At 36.0% G+C, this 22,424-nt stretch overlaps 2 protein-coding genes across 5 annotated transcripts in view; both read left to right on the forward strand.

Moving 5' to 3' along the window:
* The window catches only part of LOC139972113 (calpain-9-like), a 50,330-nt gene extending 41,241 nt beyond the window's left edge, over nucleotides 1-9,089 (forward strand). For 2 of the 4 annotated variants that reach the window (XM_071979048.1, XM_071979049.1), the window contains 6 exons: nucleotides 2,777-2,835; nucleotides 3,227-3,295; nucleotides 3,710-3,788; nucleotides 4,690-4,806; nucleotides 5,475-5,527; nucleotides 6,501-9,089. In XM_071979048.1, the coding sequence (XP_071835149.1) occupies nucleotides 2,777-2,835; nucleotides 3,227-3,295; nucleotides 3,710-3,788; nucleotides 4,690-4,806; nucleotides 5,475-5,527; nucleotides 6,501-6,527 (404 nt within the window). In that variant the 3' untranslated portion in view covers nucleotides 6,528-9,089. Of the gene's footprint in view, nucleotides 1-453; nucleotides 1,954-2,776; nucleotides 2,836-3,226; nucleotides 3,296-3,565; nucleotides 3,638-3,709; nucleotides 3,789-4,689; nucleotides 4,807-5,474; nucleotides 5,528-6,500 lie in introns of those variants that run through there. The other 2 variants (XM_071979051.1, XM_071979052.1) reach the window with 2 other exon arrangements.
* Nucleotides 9,090-11,397: 2,308 nt separating this feature from the next.
* Nucleotides 11,398-21,804, forward strand: LOC139972114 (T-complex protein 1 subunit delta-like). Its single transcript, XM_071979053.1, has 14 exons — nucleotides 11,398-11,688; nucleotides 13,806-13,858; nucleotides 14,429-14,518; nucleotides 14,832-14,940; nucleotides 15,459-15,601; nucleotides 16,403-16,524; nucleotides 16,808-16,943; nucleotides 17,364-17,503; nucleotides 17,671-17,767; nucleotides 18,122-18,229; nucleotides 18,793-18,923; nucleotides 19,107-19,341; nucleotides 19,902-20,015; nucleotides 20,529-21,804. The coding sequence occupies exons 1-14, from the start codon at nucleotides 11,586-11,588 to the stop codon at nucleotides 20,544-20,546; spliced, it is 1,599 nt and encodes a 532-aa protein (XP_071835154.1). The 5' UTR covers nucleotides 11,398-11,585; the 3' UTR covers nucleotides 20,547-21,804.
* Nucleotides 21,805-22,424: the final 620 nt, after the last annotated feature.

Raw genomic sequence — 22,424 nt, forward strand, 5'->3', positions numbered from 1 at the left:
AATTAATTGTTGAACTGTAGGAGTGTATTAACTCAGGCAATGGGTAAGACATACAGATCCAATCTAGGATGTGGAGGGGGTGGTTAGGGGATGTACACCCCCCCCAATCGTCCTTAAAACAACTTCATGAAGTAGTTATTAGCGATACCTTGCATTTAGACCTAATTATGGGCCAAATTTATAGACTAGCCTCAGAATGCACCATTTAACTCATTAAGTTTGTTTTTCGTTTGCTGGGGAGGACCCCAGACCTCCCCCCTACAATACAGTAGGCTTCAAAGACCCTGGGACCACACCCTTCCTTTATTACACCATGGATCCACCCCTGAAAGGAAGTGTGTTACGATGTAATATCCACTCGAAGATATAATGTTTAACAGCGACTCGATTACTCATTTTGTTCTTCTTTAAGTTATGTGCCTTATTTTTTATCATTCTATTTTTTTGTTGAAGATGGAGTGGAAGGTAGGTGCTGTGATTGTTGCATGTCTCCCTCTGTATAGAAAAGTCTTAGCAGATGCTAGCAATGTTCACTGGAAACAGCTCAGATTCAAGCTTTTATATGTCAACAACTTCTCATATTTCAGACACACCCTCCGGCTCCCTCCGAAAAATGCTCTCAATTCATCACATGCACCATCAATTTTATTTGCTTTCTTTTCATCAAGTTGTAAAAGTTGTAATTAAAGAATTTGTCTTGCGAAAAAGGGTCAAAATGCGAGGACCTTTGCTTACTACACTGTGCGATTCTAATTGTTTTATGCTGAGTGTAAATGAAAGTGAATTTTGTGGCTTTAAGATTAAACATGGTTCATGCCAAGGTGTTTTCATTCAATCTTCCTTATTCATGCCCCCTCCCCCCAACCCAATCCCTCCTTCATCAACCATCAACTTCTGGTTATGAATGCAACCTATTTCAACTTGGTCTTTAGTATCCAAATCCTCAGGAGGGTACCACTTTGTTTGGACACCACTCTCTTTAATATTGGTGGAGCTGCACGTCAACAAACGAGTATTGCGTCGTCATTGTTGGTAGTGGGATTATTTGTACATGCTTGTCTTGTGTATTAAACACCCTCTTCAAGCTTGGTGTTAGAACCAGATGAAATGAAAGGATTTACAGACTGTATGATAAGTAAATAAGAAGGATAGTAATCCTATTTCAGAGGTATGGTGAGGTTCCAAAGTGCACTTACTGGAAGTTATTCTGTAATGTTCAATATGATTATAAACGATAACCAGGAACTACAGACAATAATTCAATATTCAAATTCAGTTAGAATACTCCTTCATACTTCTTTGTCAGCAGAAACAGTTGTTTTGATATATCTTATCAAAATGAAAACATAGACATCAGTTCTCCCTCCATCTCTCTTTCTCTCTCCAATAAGAAACAAAGAAATGACAAAACCCTTTTTGATCACCCTGCTACATTAAGATTTTATTATTGATTGAAATTTTAATAATATATCTGCAGTTTTGCATGTTATCAGAATCGAAATCCTTCATGAATTGTAGCTGGCCCATTGCAATGTTTCCTAGTTGGCTGTAAAAATACTTAGCCCAATTGCAAAAATTTCCAGGCTTTTTTCAATTTTTTTTTTAATGTAATGTTAATAATTTAATGTTGCCAATTAAATTTTTTTTTTTTTTTTTTGGGGGGGGGGGGAACTTGTGGACAGAAAACAAAGCTTTATGAGGATTATGAAAGTAAACTTAACATTAAACTTGGCCAGGATTAGCCCAACAACGACACCACAATGTTCCTAGTCGGCAGTCATATGACCGTTTTCAGTGATGGCAGTGATGTTAAAAGCAGTGATAGCGCAATGAAGTATTTACATGGCTGCTCTGTTGCTCACACATTAAAAGTTTTTGTAACTTATAGTTAGTGTCTATGTGTAACATCACCTACCGTTAACTGATTTAATTTTTCCAGGAATCCATTGTTTTTTTTTAAATAATCCATATTTTTGGACATAGCTGATTTCCTCACCTGTTTGTTAGTGATAGAGTATATAGCTATACGTTGCTACAGAGAAAGCTCTGTAGATTTATTACTCAAATAAAGATTATATTTTCTTTTTTTCCCCAGTGTTTCTTTGTTTTCCTTCATGTTATTTGACCAGCTGTGTTAACCTTTCTTCAAAATTTGCTTCTGCGAAGTCCCCAATTGTTACCGTTTTTCATCCAAAGATGCAAATATTTGTGTATACCAGTTATTATTTGCATCATTGTATAAACTTTTCTTAGTTGTTAAGAGAATATTTCTATTGTTCAAAAAGTCATGCATAATAAGAATAAATCTAATACATGGCTAAATCTAATATGGCTAAATCTAAGGGCCATTACTTGATAGAGGTAGTACTGTGACTTTGCTTAATAATTATCAACCTGGTTGTGTGTGTCCAAAACTTTAATAAGCAGCTTTATCATTAATAACATAACTGCAATTATCTTTGGAATTGTTTTCTGAATATTTACTCTCCCAAAATAATAATGGTGGCCTGACCACAAGAACTGATGAACCAATATTCAACTGTATTTTTTAAGGTTGGCTACTTTCACTGCCACAACTTTTTAATTTTTAAAAAAAATATATTGTATTTTTGTCATTTTGTATGAAAAATTGATTGTATCTCCCACAATTTTCACAGCAGTTCTTGTTGGGACATATTTTAGTCAAGATTTGTGTTATATAAATGTTGAAATATGAAAATCCTCTTACAAGCCATGGATGGTTGATTCATTATTTTCTTTTTTTTTCCTTTTTCAGAACTTCACGGAGGATCTTTTTCGGTGGAATCTTGCAAGAGTATGGTAGCTTTGAGCGATGTATCCTTTACACTTATGAGCATGCTAAACCACAAACATATCTTCCTCCCTTCCTTCCTTTTCAATATTTGTGTAGTGCTTAATAAACTATTCACCTACAGACAGTTGTTATGCTCAAACTGATAAATTTTCCTGATTTTCCCCGAAAGGGAGCAAAAGAGTGCCTTGAGATACTCGACTTCCTCTTCAAAATGGGAAAACTCTCAACCACTGTGACTTACAGTATCACGAGAAATGTATCTTCTCTTGAAAATACTCCCGGTGGAGTGACACATAGCTTGACGGAGGGGTGAAGGAGTGGGCAAAGGTGTTTTATGTTCTACTCTGCACCTACCCCACCACCGCCCTCATTTCCCATTCAAAGTATTAACCTTAACTGTTTTTTCCTAAGACTGACCGAAATGGAAAGCTTGGATTTGAAGAATTTGTTGATCTCTGGAGAGATCTTGTTAGATGGAGGGTAAGAATTTTTTTTTTTACCTCAAAGACAAATAGACCTCAGAATTGATATTTTATTCTTTAAAACCCTCACTGTTTTCTATTAAGTTTCTTTGTTTACAGCGATTTGTAAGTGTTTCTATATTGTTTATAGTTACTATTCTCGGTTTGATCATTTCCCTACCAGTCTTGTAGTTACCTTGGTATGATTAACGATTCTTTAAACCAGTGTTGCTATTGTTTTAACCTTTGTTATTGTTTCACTTCCTCTTTCTATTGTTTTCTTGTTCAGAATGTTTTCAAGAAGTTTGACAAGGATAACTCTGGTTCTTTCAGTACCGTTGTATAATTAAAGATCCTTAACGATGAACAAGTGTTGCTATTGTTTTACCTTTGTTATTGTTTCACTTCCTCTTTCTATCGTTTTCTTGTTCAGAATGTTTTCAAGAAGTTTGACAAGGATAATTCTGGTTCTTTCAGTACCCATGAGCTTAGGGCTGCTATGAGGAGCGTTGGTAAGATACTCTGACATCATTAACACAGTTTCAGTTTCATTATATATTTGAATACTTTGAAAGAAAGTTCACACCCACGCACCTCACCAGTGGTAACCTCTCATATCTATTCAGCAAGTTCTTATCTCAGTTCTCTGTCTAAACATGTATATTATTCAAACAAAACCATGGTTTTAATATTAAGTCCAAGAACAGAACAATAAATTTCAAAAGAGTAAAGAAGAAGATTGAAGCCAGTGACCTTTAAAGAGTCAAGTCCTTGACTTGTAAATTTTGTTCCATTTTGTTTCCCAAGCTCAGGTTAGCCAATCCTTTGTTTGGTCTTTACAAAAAAAGGATTAATCTTGAAGGATTTGACAATATTTGATAAGTTTTTAATTGGTTTTTTTAAGTTTTATGACATATGTTGTATCAAACCGGAGGGTATTTTGAAGATGGTTGTCTGTAGTATTTACTTTATTCTGTATTCTGTATAACTTTTTTCTGTATTCTGACATGTTTCTGATTCTAACAGGAGAATGCAAGCAATGCAATATTAGGTTTTCATTATGACATAGTTTGTTCTAAAATTTAGCAAGTCCCAGTTTATGGTAAGTTCTATGCGAGCATTGTATTCATGAGCTGTTAACTTAGTTAACGCTGGGGTCCACCAGACAGGGTCGTGGTCGAGGGGATGCTAATGAAGGTGTTCTATGGCAGTTCTGGAGTGCAAACTGGTCCATGTACCCAAATATTTGAGATTGCACAGTTGGGTTAGGGTTAGTTGGGGGTAGAGCTTTTTCTCATCAAAGGATTTATTGCTCTAATTTTGTTAATGTAATGTCGTCAATCTTGTTACGTGTTACTTGTTTTACAACCATCAGAAATGATCAAAGTTTGGTTTTTTCATCACTTGATTTAGGTTACAAGATGAATTCCCAGGTGTTTGGTGCCATTGTGCTGCGCTACGGTGACAGGAACAACCAGATCAGTTATGATTCCTTCATCGCCTGTGCTATTAAACTGAAGAACATGTTTGGTAAGAACTAAGAAACCAGTAGAGAGTATTAAAGACGGATAAGAGGGTCAAAGGTCATATAAGTTATCACAAGGTCAAACTGTGTGACATAGTTTCAGTTTTGTCTACATAGAGCCTTCTGTTCCTTTTGGCCAAAGCTTTTTGAAAGTCAGGATTTAGTCGGAGGGTAGAAGAAATTTTCAGAGTGGGATGGTTATTAGTTCTCTTCTACCTTCATGGTGTGTTGGGACTTTAGCCTTCACACGTTTTGGGCTATATTAATATGTAACACTGAGGAAAGAGTGGTCAAAGGTCATGTGGAGTTGCAGTAAGAAGAAATGGTTTAACTGCTCTTTTCTCTTAGTGGAGCCAATGGTGTTGATTTATATACTTCCATCATACTGTGACGGTATTCAATGAACTGTACAATAAAAAGTGGTTAACACTGAGCATCATGAAGTGAAAACATGAAATGTGCCAAGACCTATTCAATTGTAGTTGTAGTTCTTTCAGAGGGTTTAGGCTTCTATTGTTGGTGAATGTAGCAAGCTGTCACATACTTAGTTTGAGGTAAGAAAAAAAAAAAAATCAAATATCTTACTGATTTTTTTTTTATAATTACTACATGAAACAGCAACATTTGTAATTTCTATCATATATTTTGTTTATCTTTTCGTTCTCATTAACAGATACATTCATGGAAAACAAGCAGGGAAATAATGCCTCTCTGAGTTTGAATGATGTAAGTTGAATTTCAGTGACTTTCTTGTGTGTGGTTTATTATACTAATGTCCGGAAAAAAATGTCAAGTTGATAGTTGAAGATTTGGTGCTCTTTTGATTCCTCTGTGAAGGAAGGCAGAAGGAATCTATGCTGTGGTGATGGTATATGTGTGTATGTGTTTGCACCTGTCTTGCATTCATTGGTCTGAATGTATAACACACTTATGTCGGTGGATGTGATGCCTTGATTTGTGAATGCAATGAATCAAGCAGTGAATTTTGGATGGACTGTACACATACTTGTTACGTAGATCCCACCTTAAACGTTTACAAGAACCCTCTTGTGATGATAGGTCCTTTGAGATCAAAAGAGGTCAATTTTGTAAAGGTGATAACTATGACACAGAATTTGGATGAACTTCATACTTAGTATGTAGACCTTTGAAATATGATTAACTCAAAATGTAAAGCGTGGATAAACCTTTGACATGGATATAAGAACCTTGTGATCAAAAGTTGAAAAATTGAAAACTTGTGTACTATGTGACTTTTATATGTCATAAAAAATGTCGCAAGGAAACACTATTGACATTTGGCTTTCTGGTGTACTGTAGCAATGCTGGCCAAATCAACTGTGATATCTATTTCATGATATTGTAATTAAAAAACTATGATTTTAATGACTGTATTGCAGTTCATTCATTTTTCGTTGATACCAGATATTTTGAGACATAAAGATCACACATAATGCACTGACCAAAATGAAGAAATGATCTCTGCTCGAGTTTTGTCCTCTCAATGTGGACCCATTGTATTCTGTGTAACTATCTTTGGTGGACAAGTGTGATCAAGAGGGACAACTTAAAAGTCTAATTAGTTGATACACAGCCCAACGAATCAATGCCAGTCTATGTGATAAATAATGACTTCAGTGGTAAAAATGATCTCAATTTTGTACTAATATATTTGATTTCTCTGCCTTTTTGCCTACAGTTCCTGATGGTCAACATGTACTCCTAGATGGTTGCGACTCACTGATAACAAAGGAGTTCATATCGCTTGCCTGCTATACACCGTTTTGTTTTTATTTGTACTGAATCTCATGCCAAGTGATGTCATCTTATGAAATTTTTTTTTAGTGTCTTGTAGTTTGTGCCATTTTCAATATTTTTCTTTATTAAGAGTATCATACTTTTTGTCTCTGGGAGAGATTTGCTTATAGCAAGTGCACAAGTTTTTTCTTTTTTTTTAATCATTTTCTCTTATTTTAATGTAGGAAGGAAATATAATAACTGTTGTGTATATTCTGTTAAATACATCATTTATTAAACCTACCACAGCTGATCAAATGTGATCTAGCTCCATTTGGGTGCTTTCAGCAGTCTTCCCAATCCATGTGGGTTATTTCCAACTCTGTTTGGCCATTTCCCAACTTATGATGGTCTTTCTCCACAGTGTGGCTCATTTCTTATTGTTTGTGTGTTTGCATGCGGTTTTACAGTGGTTGTTCATATCCACCTCCCTTATCGGTTTGAGCTGGGCTTCATCGGATCATAATTTTGATGTATACATGTACCACTTTATCTTCCTGGTGTTTGATGGTTTTTAAAATCCAGAGCTGCAAGAAGAATGCTTGTAAAATGATCGTCCTTACATGTCTCCACATACATTATGCACGCACGTCATCTTCAGTGCAGACTTTAAAAAAAAAAAAATCATATTGGGAATATTGCAATCAGCGGTGTAAAAAGGAATATATCTACCAAGAGTGTATCATGTTATGAAAACTCACATAGTACTCTGGGAAAGAGAGCCAAACATAATGAATAAAAAAAAAATACCATTCAGAGTTTGTACCACAAGACATCATTCTGACCAAGAATGATTTGTTAGCTAGTATCTAACTGCCCTGCTGTGACATGCAAGATTTGATTGCTACAATGCCTTGAAAACTTTCAAACGACATCGGTCTGACCAAGAACTATTTGTTAGCTAGTATATTATTGCCTTGCTGTGACATACAAGATTTGATTGTAAAAAGCCTTGAAAACTTTCAAGACCATGCTCTTCTTTGTAACAAACGCTACTTGCCTAGTTTTATGTGTCTTGATCATCATGTTAATAGTAAAGAAATCTTCAGGTCTATGACTGTTTGGTGATATCATTTACCAGCAGTAGTCTTCCCTATGCAAGTATTGATCTTTCAAACCCCCTGTGCATGCCCACAGTCTATTATCCACCATTTTCTGCAAGAAAAGGTTTGATTTCTCATTTCTCACTCCTTTTTTTGTGGCTAAATCCCCAAGCCATCAACACCTCTTTGCTTTTTCTTTTGTATTTGGACAGGGTATTTGTCACCTTAATCGTCATCAGATTAAAAAGTTTAAAGGATGTCAGTTTTGTAAAAAAGAAAAAACACGCTTTGAAAGGTGCCTTTTAATGCGCAGCAGGATAGTAATCATTTGGCAATAAAATAAAGAAGAGGTTATGAATATACATTACAAAATATAAGTCTGTATGAATAAACATGAGCAGCTAGTATAGAAACAAGTTGTGAATATTCAAAATTGACAGTATAGATAATGTTTGTGACAAAGAAAGAAAGATAAGTGGTGAAGGAAAAGCCTGATTTGAAAAGAATTACTGAATTGTTTGTGTGATAAGGTTTGTAAGAGTAAACAAGTTTTGTTAAATGGAATGTTTAACATTAGCAGATGCTGACACTCTGATGGGACACACAAGCATGGAAGAAACTGTAACCAGTTGGCGATGTTAAATGGTAAATCTCCTGTGAAATTATAGAATATGTTGGGGGGCGGGATGTTTTTGTTGTAGAGAAATTTTTTTTTTTTGCAAACAGTACATTTTATATTAAGAACAAAGACTTTTAATTTTAGAAGTAAAATTATTGAACAATTCTTGCTAAACATATTGTATTCTAATCCTTTGAATTGAATATTCAACTGGATCAAAAAGGCAGCATAATTAAAAAAATAGATAAAAAAGTATGCTTGTATTCATTTGCATTTAGAGGTCTTAACTTTAGATAATGCAGTATTTTTTTGGGCCACATTTTTCTCTTTCTTTTTGTAGTTGCAATTTTGAACTTTCTATTTTTTTTCCTTTTTCGTAGAGGTATTAACTACTTTTTACCCACAATTTCTTCTTTCTCTTTGAAATATTGTCGTAATAGCTTATCAGAAATAATCTTAATCATGATAAAAAATTAAAAATAAAGAAATAAATTGACAAATGAAATAGCACTAATTCAATGTTGAATGTCATTAGACTTATTATTATAAATGCATGTAGATTTTTTTTTTCTCGAAAATTGTATTTTAAAAATTAGAAAATTGACACTGCCTGTATCATGTATTGAATACTTAATACAATTTATGAAAACTTGTAGACCCTATGAGGGAGATATTTACACAGACTGATAAACGACATTGATCTAGAATAAAATGTAATGGATCAAAGTTTATCAACCTGAAGCTACTACGCACAATTATTCACCCTATCCTGTATTGGTTGGCATGATGTTACCAAGAAAAATAAAATGTGTGTCTGGTTATATTGGTAGTTTGTTTCTTTTGCCATTTTTATTTCACTGTCTGCAGATCCAGCTTGGAGTATGTTTGTTGTTTCACTGAAAATTGTTTTCAGAATGTATAAGTTAGCTAATATTTTGATGTAGCTACTATGGCAAGCATTGTAAACATTGTTAACTTCTCTTCCATCTATGAGCTCAGGAGGATCAATGGGTGTGTGGGGGGGGGGGGGAGGGGGACACCCATATGTGGGGAAGATGTAAATCAAACCACATGAACTTGTACTCATAACACTAGATTAACTGATGGCGCAATTTTAATGTTGATGTGTCATAGTCCAAGGTAAAAAAAACCCCATAAAGACAGGAAATTTTAAGTGTAAGAAACATGCTTCTATGACTTGTGGTTGGCCGGATGTTCACACTTAATGTGTTAAACACTAATCCTTGAAGAGCAGAAAATTCATAACAGGTTAATACTTTGTCAGGTCCATTTGCTAGGGTTGGTGGCATCTGACAGCTAGGCATGCACTCCAGCAGAGAAATTGTTCAATATGGAACATCACCAGTTAAGTATCTTTGTAGAGGACATGAACTTTAACCCTTAGGTCACTGGTTCCAATCTGGTCTAAGTCAGTAGTTTCTGCTTCTTAGAACCAAGATGCGCTTAGAATTTTCATCATAAAAGTTACTTGACGATATGTGACGAAAAGCAAACGTCCCCTTTCAAGTTGAATAAATAGTAATAGGAAGCAATACCTAAACCGATGCTACGTGTTATGATTTGTCTATTGAAGGTTTGTTTCTAAACAGACAGCTACGTAAGCCTACCCATAACTTATCTATTAAAGGAAAGTGTCATTGACGGAGAAATTGAAGCGAAAAAACAAGTCACAGATGTTGAAAACCGATGATACTTTGCAACAGACAGGAACTTCATGATCTTTTTTAAGATGAGGTTTCAGTAACGGTGATATGGGGCGGGACCCTTACCGAAATCCCAGATCTGGCCCAGATATAAAAATCCAGATCTGGAATTTCAATCTGGGCCAGATCTGCTCCAGATCTTGAATTTATATCTGACCAGATAAAAAATTGGGCAGATATATCTTGATATAAAATTAAGTTTTATATGGCCCATATAAAAATTTATCTGGTTAAATTTTATTGCATCCATATCTGGGCCAGATAAAACTTTATCTGGTTGATATAAAGAAAATCCAGATAAACTTTTATATGGCCCATATAAAATTTTATCTGGCTAATTTTTTTTGCCATTCATATCTGGGCCAGATACAACTTTATCTGGTTGATATAAAGAAAATCCAGATAATCCAGTTATATCTGGCTTTATATGGCCAGATAAATCTTTATCTGCATATCTGGATTGACTCTATATCCAGTTATATCTGGCTTTATATGGCCAAATAAAGGCTTGATATGGCCAGATTAAACCAGATATAAAGCCAGATCTGGAATTTCGGTAAGGGGAAAGGGGACGATATTCACTAAAAAACCCACTCCCAATATACGCCGTCATTCTGCTTAACTCGCCACTCATGGCCCTGACTCCACACACAATAAAAATGCCGTTGAAATCGTGGTACTTTAGCGTACACGTTGGGCTGGTAAAGTCAACCAGCCCAATAAACATATCAAATTGTGAGCTTTCTACGGTAGAGGGTTGAATCGCAGGAGGGTACAACTACAAACTTCGAGGGGCAGTGGGCCTTGTGACTGGATTCACTAAAGTATCACACCCCCTCCACATAAGTTTCAACAATACGGCACTATTTAATCAACACATGGTATTTTGTAATTACAACAATGGAAAGAATGCAGTTTTATGACCAAAACGGGGCACTTCTGAGTATGCATCTATGGAGCATTTTTGAAGTTCACTAAACTGGAAGGCACATATCTGCATGAAAGGGCACAATTAGCAAATGAAATGCATCTGAGAGAAAAACTGCTTACCAAACTTCTTTATCAATTATGAAAAGCTGTTTAGGTCTTTGTATAAGTCAGTTTTCGACTGTTTTGGTTGTGCCATATACATACATGTAATGTATCAAGGAACTTGTACACTAGGATGTTTTTGTAATATTCTGTCTTCCAGTCTTCTGTACAATTCAAGAATTTATATGTTCATAAACAAGCTATAATGGATCAATTTTAAACGTGAATTAAGAGGTACGTACCTCTCTGAACTCGAGTTTCGGAGCCTCATTTATTTTTTTTTACCCCTTACACTTAAAACCTTTTTGTTTTTACTCTTTTCGCGTCTCATAGTGCGAGTCCTAGCTGAGCCACTAACGTATCATGGCAATGACGGTACACACATAAGAACGTTCTGGAAATAGCTTTTGGAGATACGGTATAACTAGTACTGTTGTCAGGCCTTACAGTGTGTATACTCCACATGTTTGCATGACAAAAACACCCTCCAAAAATCTGCTCCCATCGTCGACAGCGAAGTCTTAAAATTACATTTTTGGAAATTTTAAACATTAGAATAAGCTTAGAAGATGCCAGAATACAGTATTGGATCAACTAGTGGCAGAGGAGATGTATTCAAGGACAAAGACAAACCAGCCTCGATGAGAGAGAGTAACATCACAGCAGCGAAAGGTGAGCCCGATCACTCTGCACTAAGTAATAGTACTACTGTTATTGACTGTGATTATAAGGCGAATAATCTCAGTAAAGATGAAAACTTTTTCTCGATGATTAATATATGTTACAGATACTCATCCAGAGGTAGTTTTATTATATGAACGTTTGTCGTAAAATAAACTGCTTTCTGCTCCTACTCGTTAAAAACCCCTCTCGGGTATCACATTGTCACCAAATTGGATACCAAAATAAGGTTGCGCAGTCACGCACTCCAGTATTTGATTGTATATGGAGTAAAAGAACACAGATTTTGCCCCAGCTGCGCTTTTTAGACATCATGAAGCATTTTAGAGGGATTGAATTTCATGTCCCAAAGCGTATCCCAGGATTCAAGAGCCATCAGATCTTTCTGGAGGATGAGATGGTCGTCAAATGAGTGAATAGGCCATACAGCAAAGCATCATCCACAAATATACCAAGTTGTGATTTAATGTGATATGTAATGTTCATATAGCATAAGAACAGAACTGGGTACTAATTTAGAATCCATACCATTCGACCCGACTTTCTAACCCCTAAACCTACTTCCTAAGCCTAACCCTTTTTCCTAATTCCTAACCCTACTCCCTAACCCTACTTCCTAACCCCTAACCTTATTGTGCCGAGTTGAAGTAAACTTTCCCATATATGGTATAGAATCCAAAGTTAGGCCCAGAACTGGGCCAGGACAGGTGCCTTGTGGAACACCTGCGAGAACAGGAGCAGATGTTGATGATATTCCATCGATAATCGCACTTTGGGTCCTATGTGACAAGAAATTATTGATCCAACAGGAGAGATCTCCCCGAATTCCATAATGGCCGATCTTGGCCAGCAATTTACAATGAGAAACTACATCAAATGCCATAGAAAAATCTAGAATATTTATATCAACCTGGGTATTCTTAACATAATAGTGATCTAAATCTGAAATAGTCATGAGAAGCTGAGTAGTACACAAACGACTTCTTCTAAAACCATGTTGTAGGTCTGTTAGAATGGCATGATTGTCCAAATGATCCATAATGTGTTTCACCACTATATGTTCTAACAACTTCGAACAGACTGGACGGTAATTGGATGCAAGATGTTTATCATCCTTCTTAAAAATTGGAGCGATATTAGCATTAGTCCAATCAGATGGTACAGCACCATCAGACAGTGACTGGTTAAACAATGAAGCAAGAATTGGAGCAAGTTCAATAGCTAGCTCTTTCAATAGATGGTTAGGAATATTGTCTTGCCCGGAAGCCTTAGACTCAACAATATTTAACAGCAGTTTTTGGACACCAGGTTCAGTGATTAGTAATGGTTGAATATCAGGGTATGGTACCCCGTGCATGTAGGGGATGTTGTCCATGGTATCACAGGTAAACACAGAGCTAAACTGTCTACTCAAATTTTCCGCTTTATCAATTGACAATTGTTTGATATGAGATTTTCCATATCAATGTTTGGTTTTTTTTGTTTAGATTATAGTGAGCCACACCCATGTTCAACTTTGTATAACCCAGTGACAGTAAGCAGTCAATGCTGTAACTTCATTTGCCAAACATCATTGTCATTGTATTTGACCTGAGCAGTTATTAATTGTTGACAATTTGTTCTCCTACCATCTTCAAGGAATTGACAAACAACACTTAGTGTCAATAGTTCACAGTTAGCCAGCACCAACTGAATAACAATTACATATTCAAACTCCAAAAGTTGGACAAAAATAATTTTCACCCATATGCAACATGTTCTCCTCATGAGAATCTGTTTAGATTCTTTTAAAAACGTATTCCTGAAATTATATGAAGTACATTGATCAAAATGAAAATGCAAAATCAATTTACCTTTCATTCAGTACCATCAGTGGTAAGGACGACGCACCAGATCCAAATTTTGGGATCCGGTCAGAACAGGATTTTGTTGGAAACTTTTGCCAAATAAAATTTGATTCAACTTAGAGAAAATGAAGTTAGAGATTGAAATAATAATAAAATACCACCAGATTGCCAGATAGTTTTGGCTGCTGTCATATACAATTCAGATTCCTATTAACTATTAGTGTATTAAGTTTTAATGTGTTTAATTTGTCTATTTTACAGCGGTTGCCGATTCAGTGAGAACTAGCCTTGGACCAAAAGGAATGGATAAAATGGTAGGTGAATAAATCTGCTATTACTCTTTTGATCCAGGGGAGTGGGAGGGGAAGGTGTGGTGATTAGGGGGAAATACTGTATAGTGCAATCTGTCTCTACAGCATGCCACCATTAGGGTATGTGTTTTCAATGTAACAAATGTGAACAGATCTGTACAGTGAATCACCATTTCTGTATTTTTGTTGTTACTAAGCAAATGTGTAATACTAAGTTCTGTCTCTGATGTTTGTCTGGTAATTCCTGCACTTCTCCAGGATCTGAAGGCCACAATAAAGCTACAGAATTTAGTCAAATACTGATCAATGCTAAATGGGATAACTGCTATACAAGTGCAAAGATGTGTAGCAACTTTTGCACACAGAAACCATTCTAGAATTTTAAATGAGGCAAGAGTCTAAGAGCCTTCAGAACTGCTTCACAGAATTTGACCTCTAAATTATTCCCTGTTTTGTGGAAAGAGAAAATACTTGTATCATAGTGATAGTCCTCACTGATGCACACATTTAAAGATAAAGATAAAGGAGGAAAGTTGTTCATCATATTCTCTGCTTATATCTTCTTTCCGTTAGATTCAAAGTGGCAATGGAGATGTGACAATCACTAACGATGGTGCTACCATTCTGAATCAGATGAAGGTACTACACCCTGCTGCAAAGATGGTAAGTTTGTAAAGAAGAAATTTTTGTGGACCTAACTTGTAAGCTTTGAAAGATATCTGTATATGCACATGGTACCATGCTTAGACACCTATGCTGTTGTGGTGTAACTGTTGAAGGCATAATGACAGGCTATGTCAAGATCTGTATGTTTGTGTATCAAAGAGAGAATAATTGGTGAAATTTTCACAACTATAACAGGTATCGGCCAAATAATGCAATGCAGTAACAAGTTATGGTATGTTGTGAAGTTGCAAACCCCAACCAACAGTTTTGAAAAGAATTGAATAAGTTGATTTGTTCTTTTGGTTGATAGTTGGTAGAGCTGTCCAAGGCGCAAGATATCGAGGCAGGAGATGGTACCACATCAGTGGTTGTCATCGCCGGTAGTTTACTGGACGCAGCATCAAACCTCCTGGCAAAAGGTATGTACATTCTATGCAAGGCCAAATGTGCACAAAATGTGCACAAAGACCAGAACATTGCTTAATCAATAGCCATGGCTGTTAGCTGTTCACTTACTGCCTTCTGCCATGATGTAGATTTCAACTTGTTCCAGCAAGGGAAACTGGAAAGTAAACATTCTGCTATATGATTCTTCAACTTTGAAGGCTTCTCATATAAAACACATATTTAAGCAAACAAGTCTTTGGATAAGGGCAATCCTCATACCAACTTGAATCCGTTGTGCTTTTGTTTCTTTTAATGTGTTACACCAAATGATATTTTTTGGAAATAATGGAGTGTTCAAATTTTGGGCAGCAGTTTTGAATTTGTTTCTCATAAAAAACTATGATTTCTGTAAGTGAAAACTGCTGTACATCTTTTGCACTTGTATAGCAAATGTTTAGAAGTTTTTTGTTGCAATACCTGATAAATTATTCCCTGGAGAATTAAATACTACTACTATACTTATTAGCATTATGTGTTCCTCTCTTGCTAGGGATCCATCCGATGCAGATATCTGAGTCATTCCAATCGGCTGCATTAAAATCCTGCGAAATATTACAAGGAATTTCCCAACCTGTTGATCTGTCAAACAAAGAAGCCCTCATGAAGAGTGCCATCACGTCACTTAATTCAAAGGTAATATTAGCAAAGTTCATCAATATTAATTATCGCAAACTATGAGATTTAGAAATTTTATGAGTGATGCTCTGGTACTTCAAAGCTGGCAAGCGATTAGTAAAGTGTTTTTAAAACGTGGTCAGCTGCTCACAGAGTAAGAGGGTCATTTAGCCTGAGGAGTCAGTTAGTATGACACAACAATAAAGAGCACAATGGTGACTAAGTTTCTCATTATGTTAAAAGGAAAAATCATTTTACAAATTATTTGATAGTGTCATCCGAAAAAGAATTTTCCAGCTTTCTTGATGCATGTATATAAAATACCAGATTTTAATTCTGGTTACATCTGAGGCATTGTCTGTGTGTGTCTTTTAAGTCGGTGACCATTTTGTACACTTTCTGCTGCATTTCTGGAATATAGCATGCACTGTTCATTCTTAACCTTTTCCTAAGATAGATAAAGTTGTGTAAACACATGATTTCTAAGTTGAAGCTGAAGTGGCATCTTCAGCCCAAGGTGCACATCAGATCATGAGAGTGTCTGTGTCCTTGACAATTCTTACTCTAACAGGTTATCTCAAATTATTTCTTAAAACCTAGCATATCATGTAGCAAAATGATGTCACATCACTTGTGTGGCTGTCGTCCTGACAAACCATGATATGCATTCCCTTTACTGTAGCATGTGATTAGCTTGAGTGTCATATTTCATTTGTTCGTTTTACAGAAAGTTAGAACTTGCATATATGCACAACATTGCAATAACAAACAAAATTACACCGAAAGCACTTTGTTGATTTATATTTCCGTCTTCATCAGGTTGTCTCCCAGTACTCTAGTTTATTGGCTCCTATAGCAGTGGATGCTGTCATGAAGGTCATTGACCCTGCTGTAGCAACTAATGTTGATCTAAATGATGTTAAAATCATCCAACAGTTAGGGTGAGTATTGTAGAATTTGCATATATATCTCAAATTCTCCTATTTAAGTATTGAGTCATAGTAATAGGTTCATAAAAAAATAACTCCCTTTCATTGGGCACAAATTATATTGTATAAGACTCAATTTTATTTATCCTTTATCTGTGTTAGATTGTTTATCTGGTTTATCACTTCTCTGTTGCAAAAGAGCATATTTGCCACCATAAAATGTGAGATTTTTCTGAAATCGTTCAACAAGTCATCTTTGATTCATTTTTACAATGTGTTGTTTCTCTTCATGCAGTGGTACAATTGAAGACACAGAATTAGTAGATGGATTAGTTTTCAGCAAGAGGAGTGCTGGTTCAGGTGGACCCAGTAAAGTTGAGAAAGCCAAGATAGGACTCATACAGTTCTGTTTGTCACCACCAAAGACAGATGTAAGTCTTATCTTGTCTTAATGAAGCAAACGTTCTTGGCCCAGAAGCAGGAAAATGGCATAGACTAGATTGAACAGAGTCTGTTTTGGCGTGTAAAAACAAGTTGTCAGTGTGTATAACAAGATTGAACATGAATCTGACGTTCCTACCAAACTAGAAGTGCATGCTATTAGGTGTTTTGAAAATTCTTCTTAATTTTTGCAGGCATACTCTTTTTTATTGTTTCCTAAAAGAAAGTACAGGGTTTGTTGGGTTATATCCAAAAGAAGTCGATATTTGCCAAAGATATCGGTTATCTGTTTATGAGATTTTGGGTTTGTTAGACATTGTTTCTTCTATTATAAAGATAAATGATTTCATATTTATGAATGGTTCTATGTATTGCAACCTTTGCATCCAACTTTGGCATTTCTTATTTAGATGGACAACCAAGTCGTGGTATCAGACTATTCCCAAATGGACAGAGTTTTGAGAGAAGAACGAGCTTACCTGCTAAACCTGGTGAAACAGATTAAGAAAGCTGGCTGTAATGTTCTCCTTATCCAGAAATCCATTCTCAGGTGAGAATTTTACTTCTTCCTTTCTTTTAAGGGGAAGAGAGGGTTGAGGTTGGGGGGGGGGGGGCAGAGGCAGAAGGCTATTGGTGATCATTCTTTATTGTTCATTAACTTAGGCAGTAACAGACATGGCATAATATTTCCTATTTCTAATGTTCATTTTTTTTCAGAGATGCTTTGAGTGACTTGGCCCTCCATTTTCTTAACAAGATGAAGATTATGGTTATCAAAGACATTGAAAGGGATGACGTTGAGTTTGTCTGCAAGGTAAGAACTGACTTAAATGTAACATTAGTTTAACATTTTCAGACTTGGTTGATGTTCAATTTGTCAATATGAGTCACCTGACAGGTTTACCTATTTCAGGGTTGTAAGTGGGTGGAGGAGGTGTTGGTTGTTTGGGCAATATTCTTTCATAGGTGAATATTATTGTTGTAGAAAACTGCTGAGAATTGCTCAGAAACTTGTGTTGATTATGATCAATATTTAACTGGATTTGGTATTAACATCCCATAACAGTGCAGTACTAATTGCTAAAGGGAGCTGATGAAGGGTGGAATGTTCTTCTTGATGCAAAGTGGACCTAAAATATTGTTAACATTGATATCATTCTCTCCACAGTCAATTAACTGCAAGCCCATTGCAAGCATCGACCACTTCTTACCCGAGAATCTAGCATCAGCAGAATTGGTGGAGGAAGTTGTAGTTGGCACGAGCAAGGTTGTCAAGGTAACAAACCGTCTCAAATAGTTAGATATAAGTATCTCTAGTAAGATACCAATCAACTACATACACATACATGTGGAATGAACCCATTGATTCACATCGGAGACTTCTCATCACTCATGACAGGCTATCCCATTAACAATTCAAGCTGTCATAGGAAAGCGGCTTTATGATTCCCAAGTCAGCACTTCCTCTCCTGTGATTGAAGTGACCCGCATGAACCATTTATTCATCCATTGAATACTGAAGATGTTTCCATCACATTGCAAAATCCATGGAATTGTTTTCAATTGGTTTGGAAAATGTTAACAAGTTATATAATGTATAGACAATGGCTTGAGACTACCTGCCATCCCTCAGCAATGATACATTAATGATAAGTATACATTCAGATCAATAAAAAAATCATAATTATGTCTTCAAACTTTATTTAGAAAGGGTTTGAAACTTGCTTAGAACTTTGCAGTGGGAATTGCAAGGACCTTGATGATTAAAGATGATGTTCCTATCCTAGAGTCTTTCAGATCATTCTCACCAATTTGTTGTGATTATATTTTCTTTGGCAGGTGACTGGTGCTGCAAATCCAGGCAAGACTGTAAGTGTCCTTGTGAGAGGCACCAGCAAATTGGTACTTGATGAGGCAGAACGGTCCATTCATGATGCACTCTGTGTCATAAGATGCCTTGTCAAAGAGAGGTAAGGTCTTTTCTTCATTTGACCCAAATTTCCCCCTCCCTCCCTTCTCCTTTAAGGAAAAAGAAAAGAGAAAATAATTTGCTCAGATTGACATGACAGTGTATTGGACATAATTTTTACCTGTCAAAGTAGCAGTGACCTTAAATTTGATGATTTGAATGTTCCCAACATTTCCTCCTGCAGAGCATTGATCGCTGGTGGAGGAGCTCCAGAGATCGAGGTAGCTTGCCGTTTGATGGAATACTCTCGAACTCTCACCGGAGTGGAGGCTTACTGCTTCAGGGCATTTGCTGAGGCAATGGAGGTGATTCCCTCTACCCTTGCCGAAAATGCAGGTTTGAATCCCATTGCGGTGGTCACAGAACTCAGGAACAGACATGTGCAAGGTGAAAAGGCTGCCGGCATTAATGTCAGGAAGGTAAGTGTCGACAGATGTATTATTGAAGTCATCAGAAATAATGCAGAGAAGGATGTTTGTTGCAAATTTAGCTTTGTGCGAGATTTCCTCCCAGTATGTTGGCAAATCTAACCATTTTTGCAAAAATTAAGACTTATCGTGACGTGTGCATTTTCTGGTGGCAGCATTACTAAGTCACATATCACCAGTAATAGTAAGTCTTGTCTGATTTGTTAGCCACACCTAGCTGGGCTCTCCCAGCTTGGAGAGCTTTGTTTATTACTTCCATGTAACTTTGAAAAGTAGGTGCAAAGTCTCTGAATAATTACCTGGTGAACATGTTCATTGCTAGGAACAAGTGAGAATGCTGGATTAAAATTGTTGTGTTGATTGCTTATGCTTCCCCTTGGGTATTTGTAGCATCTTTTTACGTTATTATTGTATTCACAGTGCTTGAGCATTCACACAGTTTTGTATAGTCATATTGATGTACTAGCTATCAATACTGATTCACCTTTCTGGACAGTATTTCTAAATTACTAATTTGGATTTTATTTTGTCTATTCTTCTAAATCCTTTAGGGAGCCATTACCAATATACTGGATGAGAACGTTGTTCAGCCCTTATTGGTCTCAACGAGTGCCATACAATTAGCAGCCGAAACTGTACAAAGTATGCTGAAAATAGATGACATTGTAAGTCCCGGCAAACTATCTCTTCTGGGTTGGAAATATTCATCCTTGTGATATAGTAAATAAAAGTGATAAGAGTAATGCAACATGATTTGAATTGTATATGTCTTTTGAGCCACAGATTATGGGAGATTTTTCTTGATGACATATTTCGTTCTCCAGAGAGCAAAGTTGGTTGTCTGGTATTATTGAGACTGTCCACTCTGTATGTTAATTACACAGAGTACCATGCAAATACTGTAATTTACTCACAAGGAGATATCCATTTGCGTTAATAACCACATTTTTAAGACCTCTTGTAGCATAAGACAACATCATTTTGGAAAGCGTGTCAGATGAAGACTTATTGTCTTGTAAGACAGATTTGAATAGCTTTTACTTACAGCAAGCATTTCTTTTATATTTGATAAAGATTCCATTTTAGTTAACATCTGATTTACTTTATTCAATATTTGAAATGTCCCTCTTACATGTCTGAATTCCAATTTACAGTCTTGATGTTCCATTTCTTTTCAGGTCATCTCGATGCGGTAATCAGACAGTGTTACCAAGAAAAGAATGAGAGAGCAGCCGTGTCTCTTCCACTGTGTGTTTTATGTGGCTTCTATGTGCTTTCTATTCTAATTGGCTTTTAGCTGTAAGTCAGAGCAGCAGGAGGCGGTAAAGTGGTCTTGGAGCTCTTCCTCCCAGCCCCAGTCAACTACTCCTTGGTAGTGATCATAGTGAAGATGTATCTACAGCAGTAATGAATGACATATTTCCTGCCTGTAGTCTTTGGTGAACCAGACATTGTGTACACATAGCACAATAAAGTCTCTTGAAAAGATAGGTCGTAAAAAATGTGTATTTCAGGTTGATTTACTGATATACAATAAATGTAAAACTTCAGTTTTATATCCTGTTAAGCCCTTGGCTTGAAATAGTGGATGATTTGTATGACAGAGAAAGCAGAACTAGACAGAAAAGAAACAAGAGAGATGAAAGAACTGCACAGGAAGCATAAAAGCTAGTTTGTAATTGTGCATTAAGCAAGGGTTATAGTTGCGATAGAATTGATGTTGATCAATCGGTCTTTCCTCATCAGTTCTGTCTTGCTGCCATAAGTTTGTTGGAGTTAAGTCTTAAGTATCAATATTATGATTGATTTATTATCTAGCAATTAGTAAAAAATCATGTGATTGAGCCGGTCGATTCAAGTCTTTTTGATGTCAAAAAGTAATACAAGTAGGGCTAATTGAAAATAAAATAGGTCAAACCACATTTTATAACAAATATAAATGTGTTAGGTAATGTTATAACAGTCTGAAGATATCTGTGATGGACATCTGTTAAAGAGATTCTATTCTGTATGGATACGTGATGAGTCACCGAGTGGCTCTTCTGAGATCCTTGATCATCGATTAACTTGTTTAGAAATGAAACCAATGGTTGTTTCCTCCAGAATATGTAAAAGCATGATATATATGTATTATAGTTTTCTTTGTTGTGTTGAATTTGATGTGAAGCTACCTACAATTAAAGCACCAAAAAACAAAGGGCAAATTCTGGCCTAAATACCAAATTACTCATTCCTCCCTCACCCAAACTTACAAAGTTGGACAGATGCTTGGTTTAGATACAAAACATTCTGAGTGAAATAACTTGAGATATGCAGAGATAAAGTTGTCTTTGTTTGATCAGGAGGATGAGGTGCTATGGTTGTTTGCTTTCATCACACTGTGAGTGAAATGTTCTTCTTTTTTATACATGATGCAATGTAACTAATGTAAGACTGAATAAATGTTACATCAAATGTTTGGCATTTCCTTCAATCTCTGATTGTTTGTTTTCTGGACAAGGTCACAATTATTATTTACAATTACTTCTTGGGATGTAAGACCAATTTTTCGTTAATTATTTGGTCAAATGTTTGGCTCTGCAACTATAAACCACCAATGTAAAGGAAAGATACCCAATCCCCACCTCATTCCCCTCCCTTTCCTAATAATTGAACCAGTCAATGAAGTGATGGATTAATATTTATTATAAAGTTCATAACAGCGGTTGTTCTCCCAGTGGTCACTTCCCATGTAAACAAAAATCAGCAGTCCATTACTGTATAGCTTGTTAGTACTGATGGGATGTTATTTTCACCTATGGAAATTTGTGCACTTTCCAAGGCAGTGATATTCTTATACTCATGATAGGGATCAACTATTTTGAAATCAATTAGACAAGGTTCTAAAGTGTTTGTAATATTGACCTTGATCAAGAGTAGTCTATATATATATGTTTAAAGAACCTACATATCAAGCATTACATCTGCCGAGGCAGAGCATTTTCAATTCTCAGTATTCCTGTGTATGCCAATTAACTTGACTTCTAATTTCTTGCATCTTCACAAAAATTGTGAAGTATTCTCCACTATGCACA

This window comes from Apostichopus japonicus, chromosome 8 (genome assembly GCF_037975245.1).
Source record: "Apostichopus japonicus isolate 1M-3 chromosome 8, ASM3797524v1, whole genome shotgun sequence".
In the NCBI taxonomy this organism is placed as follows: Eukaryota; Metazoa; Echinodermata; class Holothuroidea; order Aspidochirotida; family Stichopodidae; genus Apostichopus; species Apostichopus japonicus.